The 24069-nt window shown below is 55.1% G+C and overlaps 2 protein-coding genes and 1 pseudogene across 6 annotated transcripts in view; 1 reads left to right on the top strand and 2 right to left on the bottom strand.

The window, feature by feature from the left end:
* Positions 1 to 15698, bottom strand: part of ZNHIT3 (zinc finger HIT-type containing 3) — a 43321-nt gene extending 27623 nt beyond the window's left edge. For 2 of the 4 annotated variants that reach the window (XM_057535899.1, XM_057535897.1), the window contains exon 1: positions 15298 to 15585. The gene's annotated coding sequence lies outside the window, so the exon portion shown is untranslated. Of the gene's footprint in view, positions 1 to 14824; positions 14908 to 15297 lie in introns of those variants that run through there. The other 2 variants (XM_057535900.1, XM_057535898.1) reach the window with 2 other exon arrangements.
* On the bottom strand, positions 2951 to 3619 carry LOC103016381 (60S ribosomal protein L31-like; annotated as a pseudogene).
* Positions 14168 to 23777, top strand: CA4 (carbonic anhydrase 4). 2 transcript variants are annotated; one of them, XM_057535895.1, is made up of 8 exons: positions 14168 to 14689; positions 20001 to 20054; positions 21038 to 21193; positions 22113 to 22258; positions 22378 to 22476; positions 22730 to 22793; positions 22922 to 23088; positions 23461 to 23777. In XM_057535895.1, exons 1-8 carry the CDS (start codon positions 14599 to 14601, stop codon positions 23653 to 23655), a joined length of 972 nt encoding a protein of 323 aa, XP_057391878.1. In that variant the 5' UTR covers positions 14168 to 14598; the 3' UTR covers positions 23656 to 23777. The 2 variants fall into 2 exon arrangements, with proteins under 2 accessions (XP_057391878.1, XP_057391879.1); XM_057535896.1 differs by lacking the exon at positions 14168 to 14689 and adding an exon at positions 14855 to 15014.
* Positions 23778 to 24069: the final 292 nt, after the last annotated feature.

The following is a 24069-nucleotide window of genomic DNA, read 5'->3' on the forward strand; positions in this document are numbered from 1 at the left end:
CTTTGTGACTGTCTTCTTTCACTTAGCATAATGTTTTCAAGTTTCATACATGTTGTAGCATGTATCAGTAATTCACCCCTGCAATGCCTAATTTTATATGTCAACTTGACTGGGGCGTGTATATATATTGGGCATAATCTCTCCTATTACTTCTGTGGCAGTATGCACCAAGAAGCTTAATCTTCATAACTTGGACCCCAGTAATTCTACTTCTAAGAATGAACTAATTTTGGACTTCCCTGGTGGCGCAGTGGTTAAAAATCCGCCTGCCAATGCAGGGGACACGGGTTCGATCCCTGGTCCCGGAAGATCCCACACGCCGTGGAGCAACTAAGCCTGTGTGCCACAACTACTGAGCCTGTGCTCTAGAGCCCGCGAGCCACAACTACTGAGCCCGCGTGCCGCAACTACTGAAGCCCGCGCACCTACAGCCCGTGCTCCGCAACAAGAGAAGCCACTGCAATGAGAAGCCCACGCACCACAACGAAGAGCAGCCCCCGCTCGCCGCAACTAGAGAAAGTCTGCGCGCAGCAACAAAGACCAAAGCAGCCACAAATAAAAACAAATAAATAAATTTTTAAAAAATAAAATAAACGAGAAAGAAAGCATTTCAAAAGGTGCAGGTAGTTCACTCCTTTCCTCTCCAGGACTGAGCTTGAGGCGGGAGGCATGACTCTGCTGGGCCCTCAGCCCCTCAGCAAGTCTCAGCTCCCATCTGCCTCTTCAAAGTGTAGGTATTTCTCCAAGCTTGAGGGCAGTTTGAGGGATTTTTTTTAAACAACTTTTTTATTTGTTCTGAGTGTAGAACTTAACCTTTATGAAAAAGCATGATACAGCTCTCATAAAAAAGTAAAATACATTTCAAACTTTCACCGTGCCGCACAGCTTGTGGGATCTTAGTTCCCTGACCAAAGATTGAACCCACACCCTCGGCAGTGAATGTGCCGGGTCCTAACCACTGGACTGCCAGGGAACTCCTACATTTCAAACTTTTAAGCAAAGCTGCAGCATCAATGCAGCAACAGTGATTGCTCTAATGATACTTTCATTGTTCCACCTTTTCAGTTTCAGGAGGAAATTATTAGCCACTGGTTCCTGGTTAACTTAGAAACACACCAGAGGCTGGACGCGGAAAGTGAGCATCTAACTGTCTGGCCTGGGAAGGGAGCGGGGGGGCAACAGAGAGACTTTGACATCAGACAGACCTGAGTCAGAATACTGGCTCTGCCACTGCTAGCTGAGTGGCTTCTCAGCTGAACCTCTCTGAACCTTGCATTCCTCGTGTATAAAATGGGGTGATTCCACCCACACTGCAAGGTTGTAAGAGTGAAAAAGTGACAGGGGTAATACAAGGCCAGTGCAGTCACACTGAGCCAGTCCAGTTAAAGGACTCCAGCTGTTTGTAGTCAGGTGCTGGAAAATGTTAAAACAGAGTTTTGCCTCCAAGTTTCTATTTAGAGGGCTGGAAAATCTAAAGTTATAGAGAATTTTTTAAAACTTTTATTGGAGTATAGAGAATTTTTTTTAAGGTCAAAGGACTGAAGGAGTGAAGGAGAATCCCTTCTTCCAGGCCCTCTGTTCCGTGAGGTCCTTGCCACTGCCCCCAGTGCAGACCAGGCTCCTGGGGGCAATAATCTGCCTCTGGCCTCTGGGGCTGGCCCTGGACCACACCTCCATGAATACGAGGGGCCTTCAGAGGAAACTGATGCTTCTGGCCTGCTTCCAGCTTCCCTGGGGCAGCCTCAGTGATTACACTATCCAGATGGTAGGACACAGCTGGGCGGGGGTCACATCCATCAGAGCACTGCCTCAGGGAGCTTGTGTGTGATCGTGACTCCACTGTAAAGGGCAGGCAGCAAAGCCCAGGAATCCCCAGGGGAAGCTCGGAAAACGGCTGTCCCTAAACCGGCTGGGCCTGCACTTCTTGGATCTAGGTTTGGATTATTTGTATCAGTACATCTAGGAATTTTCCAGAGTCACCTTCCTTCCCCCTCCCCACCCCCCCCTCCTGAGAATTGAGTGTTTTTTGTTGACAGCTTGTTCTCTCAAATGGCATTGCATTTAGTAACATTTTTTTGCTGTTGTGATTTTTGTTGTCGCTGTTATTCCAAATCTTATTACTCTAACTTGTCTCCCTTTCCAGCTGAGGAAATGGTGACCAGGTGAGTAAATGTTCCAAGGCCACCGTTCTGTGTATTACGGGCAACCAAGAAAGAACGGGAATGTGCTTGAAGGCAGAACCCCAGAGGCCAGGGGTGTAGAGAGGGGTTCGCGAACCTAGACCCACAGCCCTGCTTTCAGCACGGGAGGGCCGCTTGCAAATGACTTCTTTCGAAAACAACTACTTTAAAATCGAGACTGAAGGAGCGGTTATAAGATGGGTGAATTTTAGCGACGGAGCCAATAGAGCCTGCGAGCCTCGGAAGGGCCTCTGAGCGCGGCAAGGAGGCGCCAGATTGAGGGCGATTTAAAAGGCGGACTGGACGGGACTTAGACCCCATGGCGGTGAAGAGGAACGGGACCCCCGGCCCCTGCCCGGCCTCCTGCACTTACTGAGCACCTGGAGACGGGACAGCGCTTCTGGGCTCCGAGTACCTGTTGCACAGGACTGCTCTCCTACTGCTCCAGAACCTTCAGGCTCGGCGCCAAGCCCCTCCCACCGCTCCTCCCCCGCCTTGCTCCCCATTCCAAACCAGAGCCAATCAGTGCTCGGCGACGCCGGGCAGGGAAACCAATCGATTGCTCCTGCTTTTTACTCAAGACTAGAAGTAGAGCGTCGTGCACTCGATCGGTGGCAGGTCCCTGGGCCGAGGCAGAGACCTTGCTAAGTTGGAGGACCTTGCTAGGTGGTTGCCTCATGCGTGTCTGGGAGGGCGAGGTTCCTTCGCGTGGAAGGAAATTGTCCATGAACAGTTCAGGTCCGAGAAGAACACTATCCCAGGCCCTCTCCCTACCTCGCGGTGTGGCTTGGGGCCGGTGATCTATTCTCTCCGGGTCTTATAAAATGAATGAGTGGGACAAAAACGGTCTCTACAGTCCCTCGTTTATCCTGGCCCAGCAAACCCGGGATCAGCGCCTGTGTGTTTCTGGATGATGTCAGTGGTCTCACCCTGGCCAGGGACATCTGAAGCTTTTTTTTGGGGGGGGGGTGTCTATAACTTGATTGGACAATCAGCAGTAAGTTCTCACCCACATTAACTGCCTGTAGATTTTTGAAAGTGGTAACAGGTACATAAGTAACCAACGTATAGAGCTTGTTTGGTGAATCTTCATCTTCATTATGTTTTCTGGACAACCACACACAGAGATAGTATGGGACCTTCCTTATTCCTTTGGCCCAGACAGCTTTGTTGAGCCTAGTGTCAATGCGTACATCTGGAGTCCCCATCTCCTTCATGGCAAATTTCCGGATTTCTTTGAGTGCCTGAGGGGCACGCTTCTTGAAACCTGCTCCATGGATGTGCTTGTGAATGTTGATAGCGTATTCTCTGGCCACCACCTAGTTGATGGCGGACCAGCCCTTCTTCTCACCACCCTTCTTTGCAGGAGCCATCCTGCCAGGCCAGGGTTGGAAAGCTGAAGCTTTTTGAGCAATAACACACACTGCAGCCAGGTTTTCCCCAGTTCAGTTTTCTGGGGCTGGAAATTGATTTCCCCCATCTGTTCATCGTTAAAAAACCTCTGACATTGGCCCTCCCTTTCCTTGCTATGTGACCTGGGACAAATTACAGCCCTGTCTCTGGGCCTGTAGCCCTATCTGTAAAATAAATTCAGAACGCCCGAGACCCTAAGGTTCTCCCCCGTCATGTCATTTTCATAACACTGCCAATACGTCCTACAACTGGATAAACCCAGATTGGGACCAGCGGCTGGATCGGGGGGCAGTCATTTCACCGAGACTCTCCCCGGGGCGATCCTGAGCCACTGGCCCTCAGGAGCCCACCTTTCCTCAGTCCATGCTACCCACGCTGAGTAAAGCAAGACAAGCCTCCTTCACTGACAAACATTTGTGGAGCTCCTACTCTGAAGTGCTGCTGTAGGAGAAGCCAAGCCGGTTCCTGACCTGAGAAAACTCAGGGCCTTGGGGTTGAGAGAGACTGACCAGGGTAGAGAGGAGAGACCCGCAGAGTGACATCTGCCACAAGAGCAGGGAGCCTGGGCAGAGGAGAGGACCCGGCACATGCTGCCCGGTTGGAGGTGTTGGAACTAGGACATTTCAGGAGAGAGGGGATCTTCAAGCCTGACTAGGAAGGGTGTTCCGGGTGGGTGGAATCAGAAATTCGAGGAGGCCGAAATAGCGAGGAGGTGGAACCCTGGGACTGCCTGCGGAGTGGATGTGGCCAGAGATGAGTTAGTGGGGTGTGACAGGTGCCTTAAATGCAAGTTCAGGGGATGGGCGTTGTGTCTAGGTGGAGTCATGTTTAGTGGGAGCCCTGGGCTTCATCCTGGCCCCGGGGTGGGGAGGGGGGCACCTGTCAGGTTTGCCGCGCCACCTGCGCGCTCGCCCTCCCAGAGCCACAAGTTGCCGCCCATCCCAAGCGCCGCCCCCTCCGCCTTTGTCCGCTCAGTCCGGGGGCTGCAGTCCGACAGGGACGCCCTACGACCGGGCCACGGAGGCGCTGGGGTCGGTTCGGCTTCAGGGAGGCGGCTCTGCTCCCGTGAGGCGTGTAATCTGAACCCTATGAAGGGTCATTTATACAGTTCCTCGAAGTCTGTAACTTTCCTCGCGGTCACCAGGTCAGCTCTGCCGAGTGCTCTGCCTCCCTCCCCTGGAGTAGCCCTCCCACACCTCCATTTCCCTTCAAGGGATGCCCTTATCTTTCTTTTTAATCGGGGGCGGGTAGTGGAGGCTGCATACCTGGGCCTGCGAATGCCAGAGATCTGTCGCAAAGAACACCAGAGTCAGCGTCTACACTGGAATTCCAAGCGAACCGGATGGAGGCTCAAGGGGGGTTGACCAGGACTCGCCTTCAGCCGTCGGCTCCGCGGTTCTGGAACACCAGCTTTCCCAGGCTAGCTCGGCTCTGGCTCCCTCCCCGCCTCCTTCCCCCTCATCAGGGACCTCAAACTCGGGCCCTATCCTCTGAGCACTGGCCCCAAGCCCCACACAGCCTCTGGGGCTTGAGGCCCGGGTCCGGGAGCTCGGCCCCGTCCGGACCGTCCCTCCGCCTGGCTTCCCACCCTAAAGCTCGCCGTGGGGAAGTTGGGCGCTCACAGCCCCTGCTGGGCTTAGGCCTGCACCTCCAGGGTGCTGTCCATCCCATGGTGCTGAAGTTCCCCAAGGCCTCCGCCCCCTAGGAGACGACGCGTCCCCTGCTCAGGATCCGCTCCGAACTCCAGGGCATGTTCACACTGGTCCAATAACCCGCATGGGTCATCGTCTGCCTCAACAATTCAGACCATCACCGGTTTGAACTGGAGGCACGCAGGAGCTCCGAGCTTGCCTGAGAGAATGTCCATGACGGGACCAGACCCAGGGACCGCGGGAGAGGTGGGCAAAACTCGAATCTCATACTCTGTCCTGGGGCTGGTAGGAGCTCACACATTATGGACATAGTCCCTGCCCACTCCAAACCTGTCTTGTGAATTGTTTGGTGAGACTGGGAATGCTCCCTCAGTTTTCACGGACTCAACCCCCTTACAAGCATCCAAGCTGTGCAGACTCTGCTGCCTGCAAGGCAGGAGAGAAAAATCCCTAGAATTCCTCGTATGTACCTTTCACACAGTGAATATGCCCTCCTTCGACTCTGGGTGACCCCCGGCTCGTGTGGGCGTCCCCATTCCGTGCCTCCCAAAGACTGGGCAAGGAGGAAGGTGCCAGCTGTTCCCAATGTAGAGTACCGTAACTCCCGGTCCAGAGTTTTTGCCCTGAGGGTGTAGATCGCAATGGTAGTAATTCTGGGAAGCCCGAAGAAGCTGGGGCTAGTTCAGAAATGAGGGCTCAGAAGGTACAATGAAGAGCCAGCACGCCGGGCTCGTGCACTCCACCGAGCCCTGGGAGGGTCCCGCCGCACCTGCGTTTCCGCTGTGCCCCTGCACGGTCTTCCAGGACCGCACGCAGCTCGGAGCCTTCTTGCACCTTCTGATCGTCAGCCCCGGGCACGGTGTGAAACCAGATAGTGGAGGCAGAAGTCTGCAGCGCAGGGCCTGCTGGTGCTGTCCAGCACGTTCCAGGAGAGCCGAGCCTGCGGAAAGCGCCCGGCACTACCTCCCAGCGGAGGCTGACCCGGGTTGCCGGCGCTCGGGCTGGGAGTGGCGCGCGCCTCAGAGTCACGCAGCTCTGCACCGAGCCGGCAGCGCTCCGGAGACCTAGGCGCGAACCGGCACGTAGAACTGCCGGCTTCGAGGGCAGGGGCCGCAGCAGCGCGGCGCCGTGGGTTTCGGGCAAGCGAGTGTGGAACGTTTCCTGCGAGAAAGCAGAACCGAAGCCAGCCGAGGACTCCACAAGCGGCCGCTGGTCCACAGGTTCTCCGAGGCGCCATTGCGCAGCTGCTTCCCGGCCAGCTCTGGGAGTGTGGAGATCCAGTGAGGAGACTTGCACGTTACCGCCCCCAACTCTGATCTGCTACAGAATGAAAATGCAGAGCCTCTTGTTCAAAAATTAAGAATTTCAAGACGGCGACAGCAGAACATTACACCAAGTGCAGCCCCTGTGCAACTATACAAGTCCCATGCCCTTGAAGGCGGCCCTGCCCCTACCCATCCCACAAGGGAGTCATTAAATAAACTGTACCCTTCAAGGTTAACTTTGGGGTTACTTACTATAGCAGAACCACGGCCACCCCCATCCTCTGTTGCCACAATAAGAGAAGAGTCAGGGCAGATTGATCTAACCATCCCACAGGTATCCATGTGGAGCCGTTATCAGAGGTGGGGAGGTGAGCTATCTATGCAGCCTTGCTAAATCTCAGCTTCTACCTGTAGCTCTGACACCCTCGTCTGTTCCCAGGGCATGGGTGAGCCAGGGCCAGGGAGTCACTTCCTGAAGGAAGTGGCTAGGGTGGGGTCTTTAGGGGACTTGCTGACACATTCTCAATTTCTTGTCTCCGTTTCCCTATGACACCTAAGAGTAGTTCACATTAAATGAGGTTGCACATGATAGTAGTGTCCTGGAAGTCTCCTGAAGAGGGCTGTTAAAAACAAGACAAATGGAATCACTTATGCTTTGCCCCACATCACCCAACTGAGACTTAACTTAGATTCATCTCTCCCCAAAATGGAATCTTAAATCAGTCAGGAATTGCCTAACCAGCACTAGTTAAGTAATCTGCGTCATTCTGAACGATCCCTACTGTTCTCTAAAGGAAAGTGACCTTTCCACAGCCAATCTGCTTTTTTTGTCTAGTATAACTTCCTTGTTCCCACTCCCTCTGCCTATACAAGTCTTTCATTTTGTACAGCTCCTTTCCATCTGCTAGGTTGGATGCTGCCCAATTCATGAATCATTGAATAAAGCCAATAAGATCTTTAAAATTTACTCAGGTGAATATGGTTTTTTTATCAGGGCTAAAGGTCTGGGCAATGGGTATAGGGTGGACCTAAAGAATTGTTTTTCAACTCTTTGAATGCTATTTTATTGTGCTCCGCACAACTGAAAAAGAAATATGGGGAAAGACAGACTAAAGTTAGGGGGAAGGACTTTCAAACCGTAAACGGTACAGAACTGTTGGGGGAGCAGGGACAGCAGAGGGCGCTGCTGTGCAGACACACCCGTAAGAGGAGGCGCCCGCAGGCACACACTTTTTCTCACACCGTCTCTACCCTGCAAATCTACACAGAAACACGCTCCTTACCCCCTGAACCCTGCCCCCCATATTCCCTATCTTACAGGTACTTCAGAGATCAGTTAGAACTCCTGACTCAGATTCTTTAACTGGCCTCTGGGGGTCCCTTGGACACTTACCCCACCTCCAAACTATTTTCATAAACTGAAGGTAGTTTTTCTCAATGAGGAGCTGGGGAAAGGATCTGGGACCCCTGGTTTCTTTCCCCAGTCTGTGGCCCTGACTCTCCAGCGGGGAGATATTCTCTTCAGTGTTATTTACAATGGAAAGTAAGCTGATGACACAAGCCGTGTACATTGTGGAACCACAAAATGACAGTTGCAGAGGCTGTGAGGTAACATGGACTCATGTTGACACTGGAAGGTGAAGGTTAGAAAGCAGGACTATGTCAGCATTGTTTTGCATATAGATTAAATTTGAAAGGGAAGTTGGAAAAATGAAACAGATGGATTAAGGTGGGGGTGGATGACTATTCTCTTTAAAATATTTTTTTCTTAAAAATACATTTGGGCTTCCCTGGTGGCGCAGCGGTTGAGAGTCTGCCTGCCAATGCAGGGGACACGTGTTCGAGCCCTGGTCTGGGAAGATCCCACATGCCGCGGAGCAGCTGGGCCCACGAGCCACAATTACTGAGCCTGCGTGTCTGGAGCCTGTGCTCCGCAACAAGAGAGGCCGCGATAGTGAGAGGCCCGCGCACCGCGATGAAGAGTGGCCCCCGCTTGCTGCAACTAGAGAAAGCCCTAGCACAGAAACGAAGACCCAACACAGCCATAAATAAATAAATAAACAAATACTTTAAAAAAAAAGTAAAAGTCTATTAATTAAAAAAAAAAACAAAAAGCAAAACATTAAAATGGGCTTCCCTGGTGGCACAGTGGTTAAGAATCCGCCTGCCAATGCAGGGGACACAGGTTCGAGCCCTGGTCGGGGAAGATCCCACATGCCCCAGAACAACTAAGCCCGTGCGCCACAACTACTGAGCCTGCGCTCTAGAGCCTGGGAGCCACAACAACTGAGCCCTTGTGCCACAACTACTGAAGCCCGCGCGCCTAGAGCCCATGCTCCGCAACAAGATAAGCCACCGCAATGAGAAGCCCGTGCACCGCAATGAAGAGTAGCCCCTGCTCGTCGAAACTAGAGAAAGCCCGTGCACAGCAACGAAGACCCAACACAGCCAAAAATAAATAAATAAAATAAATAAATTTTAAAAAATATGTTAAACTGTAAAATGGTTACCTCTGGGAGATAAGGTTATCTGCAATTTTTTCCCCTGCTTCTTTCCAAATATTCTACAATGAGTAGGTATTATCTGGATGACCAGAGAAAAAGAAGTTAACAGACACACACACACACCCCTAAAAGAGCCTGTTCTCTCCGTGTTGTCATACCATTTAACTGAGGAGGGAATGATCCCTTTCGCCCCCGCCCCCCAAGGCAGCCTATGTGGCTCTTGCCTTTTCTCCCCACCTGGTCCCACCCTCATCCCCCTCTTTAGAGCTCCTTCCACCACAAACCAGAATATATATGAATACTACATTGGAAAATCCAAAGAAACCCTGACCCCGGCCTCCTGCTGGTATGATCCGGCTCCTGTGGCTGAGAGGGGAGGGACAGCCGTGGGGGAGTTTTCCTGAACTCTCTACGGGGCAGGAACAGACATATGGCATCTCCATTGCTGGATTATTCCATGCTTCTTGCTGCTACTATTATTTCAAAATTTTCAGGGGCAGAAGTTTCCACAAACCTCTCTACTAAAGAGGCCCCAATCCTGCCCCCGTGATAGCTCCTCTCTGTTCCCCCCTTCCTGCTCCCCCGGGGTTCTCTCTACAGACCAGAGAAATAGGGTGGGTGTGAAGACCAGGGAAGAGGGACTGCATCTTCCACAGATGCTGGCTGGAGAGGCGCTTTCTTGTTTCTGCTAGATCATGGCAGAGATCCAGGTTCCAGAATGGCAGAGCCCACTTTGCATGTGCTCCCTTTTTTTTTTTTTAAATTTATTTATTTTATTTATTTATTTTTGGCTGCGTTGGGTCTTCGTTGCTGTGCATGGGCTTTCTCTAGTTGTGGCGAGCAGGGGCTACTCTTCGTTGCAGTGCGCGGGCTTCTCATTGCGGTGGCTACTCTTGCTGCAGAGAAAGGGCTCTAGACCACAGGCTCAGTAGTTGTGGCACACGGGCTTAGTTGCTCCGCGGCATGTGGGATCTTCCAGGACCAGGGATCTAACCCGTGTCCCCTGCATTGGCAGGTGGATTCCTAACCACTGCGCCACCAGGGAAGCCCCTGCATGTGCTCCCTTTGCATGTAGGTTTAATCTCAATATCCAGTGACACGAAAGCTGGAGTCTCTGCAAACGTTTCCCTGTTAATTGAAGGGGACTCTGCAGGTGCAGGAAGCAAGGGGAGATGGAGGCTGGGGGCTCCAATGGGAGGGAGGTGTGTGTGTTGGGGGGATGAGATGGCATGGAAAGAGAATGGGGGTGGGGCAGGAGACTAGGGTTCCAATCCCAGCTCTGCTCTGTCCTTGCTGGGCAACATGGGTGAGTCACTACGCTCTCTGAGCCTCAGCTCCCTCTTCTGTAACTCAAAGAAGTAGCTGAGGATCCCTGTCTCTTTCTACGGCCGAGTGACTCTGAGAATATTTCCTGGCCTATAAAATCAGGATCTTGATATCTACCCCTTATCAAAGGAAAGATCAGGGGACTTCCCTGGTGGCGCAGTGGTTAAGAATCCACCTGCCAATGCAGGGGACATGTTCGAGCCCTGGTCCGGGAAGATCCCACATGCTGCAGAGCAACTAAGCCCGTGCGCCACAACTACTAAGCCTGCACTCTTAGCCCGCGAGCCACAACTAGTAAGCCTGTGCACCACAACTACTGAAGCCCGCGTGCCGAGAGCCCATGCTCCGCAACAAGAGAAGCCACTGAAATAAGCCTGTGCACCGCAGCGAAGAGTAGCCTCCGCTCACCACAACTAGAGAAAGCCCGCGCGCAGCAACGAAGACCCAATGCAGCCAAAAATAAATAAATTTGTTTAAAAAAAAAAGGAAAGATCAGTCCAACTTTCTAATCCCAACAAACAAGTCTGGTCTCTCTGGGGCCAAATACCTCTCCAGCCTCATCCCTGAGCACTCTCTCTCACTCCACCTCTATGCCTTCTCTCAGTGTGTTTCCTTTGCCTGGATTTCCCTTCCCTTTTCGTGTTAACATCTGTGTGTCTTCCAATACTCAGCTTGAGTCTCATTTTCTCCAGGAAGCCTCCCCCCTACCCTGCCCCGGCTCCCCACCCACTGGCTGGGCCAGGTGCCAGTCCTCTGGGCTCCTGTAACCTCATGGGCATCTGCTATTCCTACCCGTAACAGTTATGCTTAACAGCTGAGGTTTATTGAGCGCTTGCTAAGTGCCTGGACCTCCACCAGGCCCTTTACCCAGCATTATCTAGTTGAATCCTAACCATACATGTGAGGGAGGCGCTGTCTTCATCCCCATTTTCCCCATCAGGACACTGAGCTTGAAGGAGGGAAGGGTGAGTGTGAGGTGGGGATGTGAATCCAGGGCAGTGTTGCTCCAAAACCTATTCTAAGCTTCTGCCTTCCACTCCATCTGCCCACCTCACCCCCCGATCACAGACCTGGTAGTCTCCTGTTAAGGGATATGTCCTAGGCCTTCCTCTGACCTATGAACACCAGGAGTGCAGCGTCTTGCTCCCCTGTGTCTCCACCCCATGCCCATCAGAGTCCCAGGAGAGGCTGAATCCGAATCTCACCTTTTTTGGGTCCCTGCAGTTGGGGCTTCTCTCCTTGTCCCTCAGCCTTCCTCACCCCTCCCTGGGCCTAGCTCAGTGTCCGCTTCCACTCAATGTCACATCCATGCCTGCCTAGGGTCATGTTCAATCCAGGTGAAAGGACGTCCACTTAGATAGAGGTCATGGTGAAGTGTGCTAATGTACCCAGGCCCCTGGTCAGCCCTCCTCAGGCTTTAGTCACTTGAGTTCTCACAATGAATTATGAGAATCAGAAACCTATAAGGGGGACTTCCCTGGTGGTCCAGTGGTTAAGACTTTGCCTTCCAATGCAGGGGGTGCGGGTTCGATCCTTGGTTGGGGAACTAAGATCCCATGTGCCTCGCAGCCAAAAAACCAAAATATAAAACAGAAGCAATATTGTAATAAATTCAATGAAGACTTTAAAAATGGTCCATGTCAAAAAGAAAAGAAAGAAACATATGAGGAAGTTAGGGGTATGATTTTTATTTCACAGATGAAGAAAACCAAGGCTTGGCTGATGTCACAAAGCAAGTGGGTAGAGCCAGAAGTGATCCAGGGTTGTCTGACCTCAAAGACCTGTAGCTCCCCCAGTGCCTCCCTCCTGTTCCAGACAGGGCCATGGCGTGAAAATCCCCAGAGGATGAGAATTGTGATTCATTTCTGCATCCGCAATGGGCCAGTGGCTACACCCAAGGCGCCAGGGGACTGTTTGTGAAAGTCTGGGCTGGGCAGGCTCTGGCCCAATAACTGTTTATTGGCAGAGGTCAGCAGGGCAGGTTTATCATCCCCACTTTATAGATGGGGAAGTTGCAATCAGAGAGGAGTAAGAAAGTTGCCCAAGGTCATCCCTGAGTCAAAGGAAGAGCAGGGACTTGAACGCAGGATGCTCGGGGACCCTGTGTGGAGTAAGAGGAAGGAGGCTGTAGCAGGGCTGGGACAGCTGGGCCTGGGCTGGCAGCTATATGGGCCCTATAAGTCATCAAGACATGGCAGGGCCCATCCCTGGTCTAATGATCCCTGTTGTAACGAGGGGTCATGTCCCCTCCAGGGAAACTAGGCCCAGGGTGACCTAGATGGTGACAGGTGACAAGTTTACGGCAGGCAGGACAGGGGTCCAGGCTGGGAGATAAGGCTGGGTGACCTTGGTAACACAGAGTAACCTGCCTTGTGTAACCTTGGAGTCAGAGATGATGGATAGAGCAGGAGCCACCCCCCTTGACCTCCCGCATCGCAAATGTGCGGTCTCAGTGGTACCCGTGATTAAGACCCATCCTTGAGGAAGTGCCCATTCTTAACCTCCTCCCCCTCCCCATGCCTCGGCAGGAACACCACACAGGGGCATGGTTCTCCTCCCCCAGCTCATTGGCCCAAAACATAGTAGGGGGTGCGCTGATGGGAAGGGAGAGGATTACTTAGAAATCAGCTTCCTCTTCCTCTTCCTCTTCCCAAAGGGACTTTGAAGTGACTCTAAGGTCACCAGTCAATAGCCCCTTAACCCCACCAAAGGTTTCTAAGTCTCTCTCCTGCCTGTAAGGGGGGCTGGCTTGGGGTTACAGGGACCCCTGAAGTAGACTTCATTCCCAGGAGTGGGCTTCCTCCCCACTCCATTCCCCAGTCCTAAAAGATATATTTTTACAGCCTTGTGAACACAAATCCACTCCCCCAGAAAAGATCCCGGGGTGTGGAATCCCTCCCCTGACTGTCCAAGTCCCAGGCTGGTGATGAAATTCTAACGCAGCGCAGACGATAGGACCTTAAGCCTGATGTGGATACCGCCCCCCTCCTGTCTGGAGGATCAAAGCTGCTCCTTGAGGCTGTGTGACCCTGGGCCAGAAGGTGGGGGGGGGGCAGTCAGCTAGGACTCTAACCTTGGAGGAAGCCCCTTTGCCCAGAGAGTTCTGGAGGAGGCAATCCCTCCTCAGAGGTCTCTTGCCTAAGTTCAAAGCCCTGTGGGCGCTGAGAGGTTGGCAGAGGATGGGGAAGTGACTAGACCAGAAAACTGGGGCTTCCTGTTGAAGGAGGGGGCCCAGGCCCACCCAAGTCCATCTTCCCCACTCAAGTCTGAGTGAGCTTCTCAAACTGCCACGGAAGTCCCCACCCCATGTGGGACACACAGTGCCTAGAGCCATGGAGGTGTCTATAGAGGGGAGCCAAGTCCAGGAGAGGGGGCGTCCCTCCTGAGACAAGAGGCAGCTTCCTCTCGTGGAGGCCCCCCGCCCCATTTCCCTAAATGCTAGGGCCTCCTCCCAGGAAAGTTTCCTTTCCCTGAACTCCTCTGAAGATTCTGGCAGATGAGAAAAGGAGAGGTCCATTCAGACCCCAGTCTCTTCTCTTTCCATCTTATCTCTGGAGTCTGGGGGTGGGAGGGGGGTGGGCTCAACAGGACCAGCCCCTCTCCTCTGACCCCGTTAGTTCCTCTCTCACTGAGCCTCTTTGCAATCCATTACTCAGTTCCGCCCCCTCAGCATCCCCAGCGCTGGCCATCACATACACACTCGCACAGAAATTCATAGGTGTCCTCACTCTGTGTTAGAAGAACAGTCTTTGGGTTGCTTTTTTCTTTTTTTTTTAAATAAAATTCAAATATTTATTTGACTGCGCCGCGTCTTAGTTGCGGCATACGGGATCTTTAGTTACGGCATGTGAGATCTAGTTCCCTGACCAGGGGTCGAACCCGGGCCCCCTGAATTGGGAGCACAGAGTCTTAGCCATTGGACCACCGCGGGAGTACCTGGGTTGCTTAGAAATTAAGTTTGGAGCAGCTTGGGAGGGAACAGAAAAAGAGATAAGACCCAGAGAATCAGCTGTCACTGCCTGAGAGAGAAAAGCAAGCCCTCTTTCTGGGGACACCGGATTCAAGAAACACCGTCGCACATCCCTCAACTCCGTCATCCCTCCGACGCTATCTCCATTCCGCGAGCCTCCAGCCCTAGCCCATTCCAAGGCCCCCGCAGGCTGCTTCCGAGGCGAGATGGCTGCGCACCGGTCCGCGCCAAAACGATCCAAGGCAGGAATCCGGGGTCCCCACCCTTGTGTGGATCGAGTACCTTGCGATGTCGCTACGCTGGTCCCAAACCAGAGACCAGGTGTGGGATGGGGGAGGAGCGAGTCAGGAGGACGCCGCCTCTGCGCTGAAGGACACGGGTGGGTGAGGGGCCCTCGCGCACCGGTCGGAAGGTGACCAGGCGGTGGGGGTGGGTGCGGAGCGCAAGTGGGGGGTGGAGGCTCTCAGATCAGGGACAGGTGAGGGGAGGACCCGCCAGGGGGAGGAGCCGCTACCCGCGTCCTGCTGTCGGGGCTCCCTCCCGTCGCGGCTCCGCTATAAAACCTGGGTCGGGGGGACCGCGGCCCGCCCGGCGGCCTCCTCAGCGCGCGGTCCCCGGCTCGGCGGCGTCGCCACTCCTGCGCAGGATGCGGCTGCTACCGGCGCTCCTGGTCCTCGCCGCCGCCTGGCCCTGGGCCCGCGCAGGTGAACGAGGGCTTCGGCCCCGGGACCCCTCGGTGGCCCTTCCGTGGCCCCTCGGCGCTCGGGCCCCGCGCACCCCGCCGAGGCTGCGCCCGGGGCGATGGGGCGGCGCGGGCGGCGGGAGCGGAGAGGCGCGGGCGGCCGGGCGCGGCGGGCGCGGGGCAGCGGGTGCAGAGCGTGTGCGCGACTGCGGTGTGCGGGGCCCGCGGCCCTCGGCCGGGCGCCGTGCGGGTCCGGGGCAAGAATGCGTCTCTGAGCCGCCGCGGCGCACGCCTCCGTTTCTCACCCTTTCTGGTGTTCCTCCGTCTGCGTGGGTCGCTGTCCGTCCCGCGGGGGCTCAGTGCTTGGTGGCTGCCCCCGGCCCGGGGCAAGGACAACAAATTGGGTGCGGTGGGGCCCGGTCATCCCCGCTTCCCACCCTGGGTGCCTTGTCCCCGGACGCTGCCAGCATCCTTCACCTCCAGAACTGTGTAGGGAGCCTGGAGGGGGACATCCGGAGACCCGAGCCAAGCCGGTCTTTCCGGCCGGGGTGATTTTCCTTTAAAGATTAATGGTGAGGCCGAGCTCTTAATTATTCGCCTAGGTGGAAGGTGGCAGGAGAGGGGTGTTAATATTTGATAAGGAGTTGAAGGCGCCTCCAGCGTCTGGGCACAGGGATCCAATCTGGCACCTTCTCTGCGACCCCACGGGGAGCCATCTCCTCGGAAGGAGGTACCCATCTGCCAGTCCCCATCTCAGCTACCCCTCGGATGATCCTTGGGGTCCACCTGGCCGAATCTCCTCTGTAAAGCTAGATGCTCCTCTCTTGGAGTCACGGGTGCGGGCTGAGGGTGCCCTCAGCAGCGGAGAAGGAGACCCTTAGCTGGCCCATGGTGGGGTATGAGGGGCATCTTGCAGCAGCTCCCGGCCTCTTCCTAGGAGAGGAGGAAACAGAAAAGGCGGGATGGGAACATTTTTATATGTAGGGTTGGAGGTTTGAAACCTACTTAAGCTGCTGGGCTTGTAGAAGAGAAATGTTTTGCAATTAATGTGGCTGCTTTGTAGCTGTGTAGCTTTGGGTCACTTCCCTCCTTGGTAAGTCAGTTTCCTCCTTGGGTAAGTCAGTTTCCTCGCTTACAAAACAGAGAGTAATCTGACTCAGGTATTGTTCTAAGGAGTCAAATAAGATAGTGGGCGTAGGTGCTTAGTGCCCTGCCTGTGTGGCGCATAGCAGGCACTCCATAGCCACATGGCCTGGGCCCTGCCAGCCAGGAATCTCTCTCAGCCGCCCCCTCTCACAAGCTGTGCTCCCCTTAAGCACTGGGGCTTTCTGACTGGGAGCTGCCGAGGGTCCTGCCTTCCTCCCCCATTTCATCTCCTAGGGAACCTGAGGCTGGAGAGTGACCAGGCTGTACATCGACGTCCTCAGACCATCTGCTGCCAGGGAGAGAGGAGGGGAGAGGGTCATAGGCCCCTTCAGAGTCCCAGACCTAGCCAGGAGCTGCTGAGACTTTGCCCAGGACGTCTTCGGGTTTCGCTGAGCTGGTTTTCAGGATTCCTCCCTCCCCCTGAAGTGGGAGGGTGGGGTGAGCAAGGTCCACCCGAGAGAACTTCTTCAATCAGCTCTAAAGCAGGGGGCTGGGGTGGTGGGCACGTCAAGGGTGGGGGACAGCGGCTGGGTGACTGGCGATGGTTGTTAGTTCTCTCACTCCATCTCTGGTCAGGGCAGACGGACTAGGCAGCATCCTGAGCTTGGAGCCAAGACCTGTGGGTAGCTCCTTTCCTTCCCAGGCCCTCTAGGAAGTGGCCTGAGAGAACTGGCTGGTAATTATCTGTAAGCGCCGCTCCCTCATGAACCAGTACAGGAACCTGAGCTGGTTTGTGACCCTGCTACCACTTGCCTAAAAAGCAGCCCCTACCTTCAGCCTTTGGATATAGACCTGACCCCCAGCCTTGGCCTCATCAACATCATGTTTTCCTGGCTTCTGCTTCCTAAAGAGGGTAGTTTCAAGAGCATTCAACCAAGCAGGTCAAAAGTCTCTGTGATTAAGACAGTGGATCAGAGGTCACCATGACAACCCTAGGAGCTGTAGCCAGAAGCAGGGAAGAGCAAATTCCTAAGAAAAGCTCAGCCTGGACCAGATGGGCTCCAGGGAGGCTGACAGGGGTTCCACCCATCAGAGCTGGCTCCTGAGGATTCCGGCTCAAGCCAGGCTTCCCCTGAAACAGCTTCCCCCCGGGTATCAGTCACCAGGAGGGGCCAGCTCGACCTCAGAGGCACCTTCTGCCTTCAGGACCTCTGAGAGGTGGAGACCCAGGAGAATCGTAACAGGAAGCCTTTCACGGATGCAAATGACCTCCCATCCAGTGTGTCCTTAGACACTGACTCTGGGAGATCAGTGGCAGCTCCTTCTGCCTGAGGAAGCAAGTAAGAAAGTGGGCTCAGAAAAGTTAATGAACTCTCCTGCAGAGAATAAGCAAGAGTCATAGCCAGGACTGGAGGCCGGGTGATGGGCTCCGGCATCAGAGCTCTGCCAACATGCAGAGACGGGCCGGGATGGGAAGTGGCCACTGCCCTTTGCAGAGCTGACTCTCGTCAGGCTTCCCTAGATGCAGCAAGTCCCAGGGTCAGCAGAGCCCTGTCCCGGGCAGGGGGTGGACTGGCCAGGGGAAGACACTGCAGGTACTGTCCATCTCTGAAAGAGGCTGTGCCAGCAAAGTAGGCACAGCATTTGATCCAGACCTGGGAGACTGGGAAACCCCAGGTGGCTCTGAAGGGCCCAGAGTATGGGGGTGGCCAATTTCCTATAGATGCTCAGTCTCCTGGCCTTCCTCCCACTCCCTACTGAGAACCTGCCCCCCCTCTCCACCCCATGCCCATTGCAGGGACCCCAGAGGAGGTGGGCTTGGGTGGGGATGGATGTGCTCAGAGGCCTTAGCTCAGGCTGAGCAGGAAGCTCTGCTTTTCTTTTTTTTTTTTTTTTTTTATACTTTTTTTTTTTTTTAATTTTTATTTATTTATTTATTTATTTATTTATTTATTTATTTTTGGCTGTGCTGGGTCTTCGGTTCGTGCGAGGGCTTTCTCTAGTTGCGGCAAGTGGGGGCCACTCTTCATCGCGGTGCGGGGACCGCTCTTCATCGCGGTGCGCGGGCCTCTCACTATCGCGGCCCCTCCCGTTGCGGGGCACAGGCTCCAGACGCGCAGGCTCAGCAGCTGTGGCTCACGGGCCCAGCTGCTCCGTGGCATGTGGGATCCTCCCAGACCAGGGCTCGAACCCGTGTCTCCTGCATTAGCAGGCAGATTCTCAACCACTGCGCCACCAGGGAAGCCCCAGCTCTGCTTTTCTTAGGAATTTCCTCATCCCTGAGTTCTTTCCAGCTCACTTCATTTCTCTCCTCTCCACCCCTCCTTGACTTTGGCCATCTGTGCCCTGACAGGAGGTTGAGGAGGGGAGGGAGGGAGGGAGCCAAGGAGAAGGGAAGGACCCGTCAGGGACTTGACTAAATTCCAATTGCCTGGAACACTCTCTACCATCTCTCATTTAATCCTCCCCACAGTCCTATGAGGTGGATGGTATTTGTTCCATTTTACAGACAGCAAAACTAAGGCTCAGAGAGATTAAGTGACTTGTCCCTAAACCCACAGCTCCGAAGTGGCCCAGCTAGAATTCCAGCTCTTATCAAATGCTTTGTCCACCCTGCTGGCACAGACTTTCTTTTAAAAATCAATAGACTGGGGCTTCCCTGGTGGCGCAGTGGTTGAGAATCTGCCTGCCAATGCAGGGGACACGGGTTCGAGCCCTGGTCTGGGAAGATCCCACATGCCACGGAGCGACTAGGCCCGTGAGCCACAACTACTGAGCCTGCGCGTCTGGAGCCTGTGCTCCCAACAAGAGAGGCCGCGATAGTGAGAGGCCCGCGCACCGCGATGAAGAGTGGCCCCCGCTTGCCGCAACTGGAGAAAGCCCTCGCACAGAAACGAAGACCCAACACAGCTAAAAATAAATAAATAAATAAATAAATTTATTAAAAAAAAAAAAAAATCAATAGACTAATTTTAGAGCAGTTTCAGGTTTACAGAAACATCAAGCAGAGAGCACAGAGGAGAGGGTTCCCATGTGCACAGTTTGCCCTGTTGTCAACATCTTGCATTAGTGAGCTACGTTCGTGATGCAGCCTTCTTTTCAGAGATGTTGGTTCTCCTGTCTGGAGGCAGAGTGGGGGATTGGAAGGCAAGTCTGTCTGGTCCCAAACACCAGGACTGCAGGTTGGAGGGACAGGGGAAAAGACCTAGCTGCCTTCCTCCCTGCAGGACTGTGAGAGTTTAGGCAAGAATGGGTCTTAATAGCACAAGAGGGTGTGTTCCAGGGAGGGACTAGCCTAATCTCCCTCATCATCCCATCAACTCTGGGAAAGCAGCCAAGCTGAACGTGGTGGTATTGTCCTGGGGGGCCTCCTCTTCCCCTCTCACCAGCCTCCCTTCCAGGTTTGAGGGCGGGGATGCAAGGAGGGAGGGGGAGGCCGATGAGCAACAGGTAGTGTCCAGGCTAGCCCCTGGGGAGAGCTGACCCGCCTTGGAGGGCCCCTCGAGGGCTGCTGGCTGTCTGGTCTGCATTGTCTGAGGACAGTGCCCTGGGCAAGAGGACCAGTGGATTGGCTGTGGGTCAGGGACACCTGGAGCCTGGCGGTTTCGAGCGCCTCCTTCTCCATCCCTACATTTTCTTCTTAAGGCTCCTTCCCCTGGGCCCTCTGCCCCCCAGGATGGCACCCCAGGAATGCTCTATCCCATCCCAGGCCAGGTTCTGACTCCAGGGATATTCCCAGCCTCTGACCCACTGTGTACACACACACACACACACACACACACACACACACACACACAAACACACACACAGAGTTGCTTGTGTGCACACAGTTCACCGGCACTCATAGAGACAGACATGTGTGTACACAGATACACTGACATGCTTCTGCACAGGCCTCACATCCTTCCTCTCTCTGTTCCAGGGTCACACTGGTGCTACCAGAATCAAGTCAAGCCCTCCAACTACACCTGCTTGGGTAAGTGCAGCGAGTCTTGTGGTAGGGACCCTCCAGGTTGAAATGGAGACCCAGGGAAGGTGGGAAGGATGAGGTGATGGTGGCCCCAGTCAGATATCAGCTCCTAACACACACACACACACACACACACACACTCTCTCTCTCTCTCTCTCTCTCTCTCTCTCTCTCTCTCTCTCTCCCGGTGCTCAGGGCACAGGGAACGTAGAGTGACCTGAGTTTTTACTGGGACCTCCTGTCATCATCTCTGACACCAAGAGAGTCAGCCCTCTGGTCCTCTGAAATAAATCAGGAGCAGCATCAAAGGGAGAAATTCAGTTTGCTCCTCTCATAACAGAATGGAGAGTTGATTCTGTTCCAGTGACACCCCTGCATGTGGGCCTGGGTGGCGGTTCTTTGTACTTTTTCAAGCGCTGCCCGGTCTCCTGCAATCTGCTTTCCTCCCACCGTTGCTGTTTTGGTGACTGGGCAGTGCTCCCCAACCCCCGCCCCGCTCACTGGTGTGGGAGGTCCCGGGTGCAGGGGGCTGGGCTCCCCTGGGGCTCTTTCCCTGCCTCCCAGTGCTCAGATAAGGCTTAGTGTCAAGTCACGGGGTCCTTTCACAAGCGGCCCTTCCAGGGGACGCCACCGCTTCCACGCACTCTCCCATCCACCTCCTTTGAACTTCGGAACCCCTAGGAAGCAGGTTATCACGGAGCTTTCCTTTCCCAGCCCAGCATCTGAGGTGGTCCCCTACCCCAGAGCTCACACCCTAGTCCCACCCTGTCCAACACCACGCCTTGCTGGTCTTGTGTGAGTGTGAGTGTGTGTCTGAGGAGGGAGAAGGGTGAGGGCGGAGTTCTGTGCCGGGCATCCCCCCAGCACAGCCTGCCAGCCATCCAAAGACCTTGCTGCCTTGAGCTGGACCTGACCCGAGTCAGGTGGAGGACGCCACACCTCGGTGCCAGGCGCCCCTGACTCCCGGCCCACCCTCCCTCCCTGCTCAGGGCCGGACCAGTGGGGCGATAGCTGCCAGAATGACCGCCAGTCTCCCATCAACATCGTCACTGCCAAGACACCACTGAACCCAAACCTGGGACCCTTCTCCTTCTCCGGCTACGACAAGAAGCAAAAGTGGGCTGTGCAAAACAATGGCCACTCAGGTAGGTCTCAGATGGGCTGGATGCAGGCCCCGGACAGCAGGGGCGCGGGATCCTGGGACCCAAGTTTCCCAAGGACTGGAGGGTCGGGCTCCTCCTGGGAGGGCACACCGGGGGGTCCACTTCTGCTGAGGAGAGGCTGAAAAGCCCTGGGGGGGGGGGTAGAGTGCGGGTCCTGTGTGGACACAGCCTAGGCGGGGTGGGTGGTGGGGTTCATTTATTTGCCCCAGTGTTTCTTGAGCATCTATGTTCTAGGCACTGGGGCTATGGCGGGGAATGAGACAGACAAAATGCCTGTCCTCCTGGAGTTCACAGTCTAGCAGGAGACACTATAAATAAAGAGACACATTGTACAGGGTGGACTTTGGAAAGGAGGGAACATTGTATCAGTATTTTCAATCCTGTATCAGAGCAATCTGTAGTGGGGGAGGGGACAGGTTCTAGGAAGAGGGAATAGCATGTGCAAAGGCACAGAGGCGTGAAACAGCTTGGGGTGTTCAAAGGGCTGCATGTGGCCCCACGTGCATGGAGGACAGAGCGAAGCCCGGAGCGGCCAGAGCCAGCCCAGGGTCAGTCCAGCCGGGCCTGGGGCAGGTCGCCCAGGGCTGAGGAGTCTGGACGTGGCCCTGGGAACATTGGGGCACCGCGCGTGGAGGGGGTTGAAGCAGGGGCAGGACCGGGCTGAGTTGCACGTTTGGGCAGTGAGGGGTGTACAGAGGGAGAGGCAGACAGGGAGGCCAATGAGGGGGCCAGGGGAAGGTCCAGGCTGTACCACTGTTCCTGTCCCTTCAGGCCCAGGACCGTAGCCCGTGAAGGGTGAGAGGTAGGAGAGAAGGTCCTGCTTGGGTGGAGCTGGGATGAGGGGCTGGGAGAGGCTGGGGGAGGTGGGTGCGAGGACTCTGCCCCCTCCTGTGCCCTCCAGTGATGGTGTTGCTGGGGGACGAGGCCTCGATTGCTGGAGGAGGACTGACCGCCCGGTACCGGGCCAAGCAGCTGCACCTACACTGGTCCAAGGTGATGGATTGGGGCTCGGAGCATAGCTTCGACGGGGATCGCTTTGCCATGGAGGTGAGGGACCTCTTCCCAGGTGGATGCCTTGGCTGGGCTCTGGGTATACTTGCCTTGGGCAAGAAGGAGGGTCCAGCACCCTGACGGGTTCTCTCTCCATCCCTCTCACCCCTTACCAGATACACATGGTACATGAGAAAGAAAAGGGGACATCGAGGAACACGAACAAGAACCAGGACCCCAAAGATGAGATCGCAGTGCTGGCCTTCATGGTGAAGGTGGGGCTGCCATCCCTCAGGGTTCGAGGGGCTGCTTCTTAGGATCCAGAGACCTGGGATCCCAGCAAGGCAGGAGGGGGCTGGAGAAGCCCCGACTTCCCCTCTGTTTCTCAGTGACTTGTACATCCCCATGTGGGGAGCCCAGGGCCTTTGAGGGCCTCAGTCCCAGAAGCTGCGTGCCCGCTCCACCCCAGACTGGGTCACCACCGGCTCCCCACAAGCCTCTCTCAAGCCCCTTTCCCTCCTGTTCCAGGCCGGATCCGAGAATGTTAACTTCCAGCCCCTGGTGCAGGCGCTGTCTGACATCCCCAGTCCCAGTGAGTCAGGATGGTGAGGGGAGGCGGGGGTGGGGGCTGGGGGAGGGGAGAAGACATCTTCCTACAAAAGACGGTCTGGATGGTGGAGGAGCCTGTACTCTCAGAGTGAGGCGTGCGAGTCTCCCCAGATATGAACACCACGCTGAAAGAAGACATCAGCCTCTTCGACCTGCTCCCCAAGAAGGAGAAACTGAGGCACTACTTCCGCTACCTGGGCTCGCTCACCACACCAGGCTGCGATGAGAAGGTGGTCTGGACCGTGTTCCAGGAGCCCATTCAGCTCCACGAGGACCAGGTACACGGGGCCCTGGCTCAGCTCCTGGAAACTGTCCCTTTGCGGGAGGCCCCAGGCAGTCTGGGGCTCACCAAGCCCCCAGGTGAGGCTAATGCAAGCTCAAGCTTGAGAACCACTGTTCTCTGGTAACGGTGATGACAGTAATAGCAATCACAGGCCCTCAAAGCCCAGAGCTGTGAGTCCCCTCTGCTTAGGAAACTCATGGGAGCTGAGCCCCCATGGATGCAAAGCACTTTACATCCCTGATGCTTTTCCTCTGCACAAGAACCAGAGAGGGCTCAGAGAGGCCAGGCGACTGGCCTGAGGTCACACAGTGAGGAGTGCAGCTCCACCAGCTTCATCCCTCCCTGCTGAGCCCTGTGCCTTCCACAGATCCTGGCATTCTCTCAGAAGCTGTATTATGACAACGAGAAGAAGCTGCAAATGACAGACAATGTCAGGCCCCTGCAGCCCCGGGGGGAGCGCCAGGTTTTCAGGTCCCAGGCCCCGGGACGGCTGCTGCCCTTGCCGCTGCCCACCCTGCTGACCCTCGCGCTCGCCTGCCTGACAGCAGGCTTCCTCCGATGACGACTCATGTTTGCACGCTTGACCTCTGGTCTCAGCCCTTAAGAGGGCTTGAGCCTCTCTTCCTCAGGCTTCCCGGGTTGGACTTCGGTGATGATTAAAATATGGACATGTTTTTGGAGAAACCTCTCTCACGTCTGTTTTTAGTTCCCACGACTACTGCTGCCCTGTTCCCCTCAACCCACCCCAGCGTGCCAGGGTAGGGGCCTTAGGGCCTGGAGATTTCTTCTGAGCAGGCACCCCTCCCACCTTTGTGAATTCCCCGTTGACACCCCATTTGGAGAGATGCCGAAGGGACCTCAGAGCTCCAACACAGCCACAGCTGGAGAAGTTCCAATCCAGCCTTTCATTATATAATGGGGGAAGCTGAGGCCCAGAAAGGAAAGGAGGCTGGGTGGAGGCCACATAGTGAGGCCA

This window comes from Balaenoptera acutorostrata, chromosome 20 (assembly GCF_949987535.1).
Source record: "Balaenoptera acutorostrata chromosome 20, mBalAcu1.1, whole genome shotgun sequence".
Lineage (NCBI taxonomy): Eukaryota > Metazoa > Chordata > Mammalia > Artiodactyla > Balaenopteridae > Balaenoptera > Balaenoptera acutorostrata.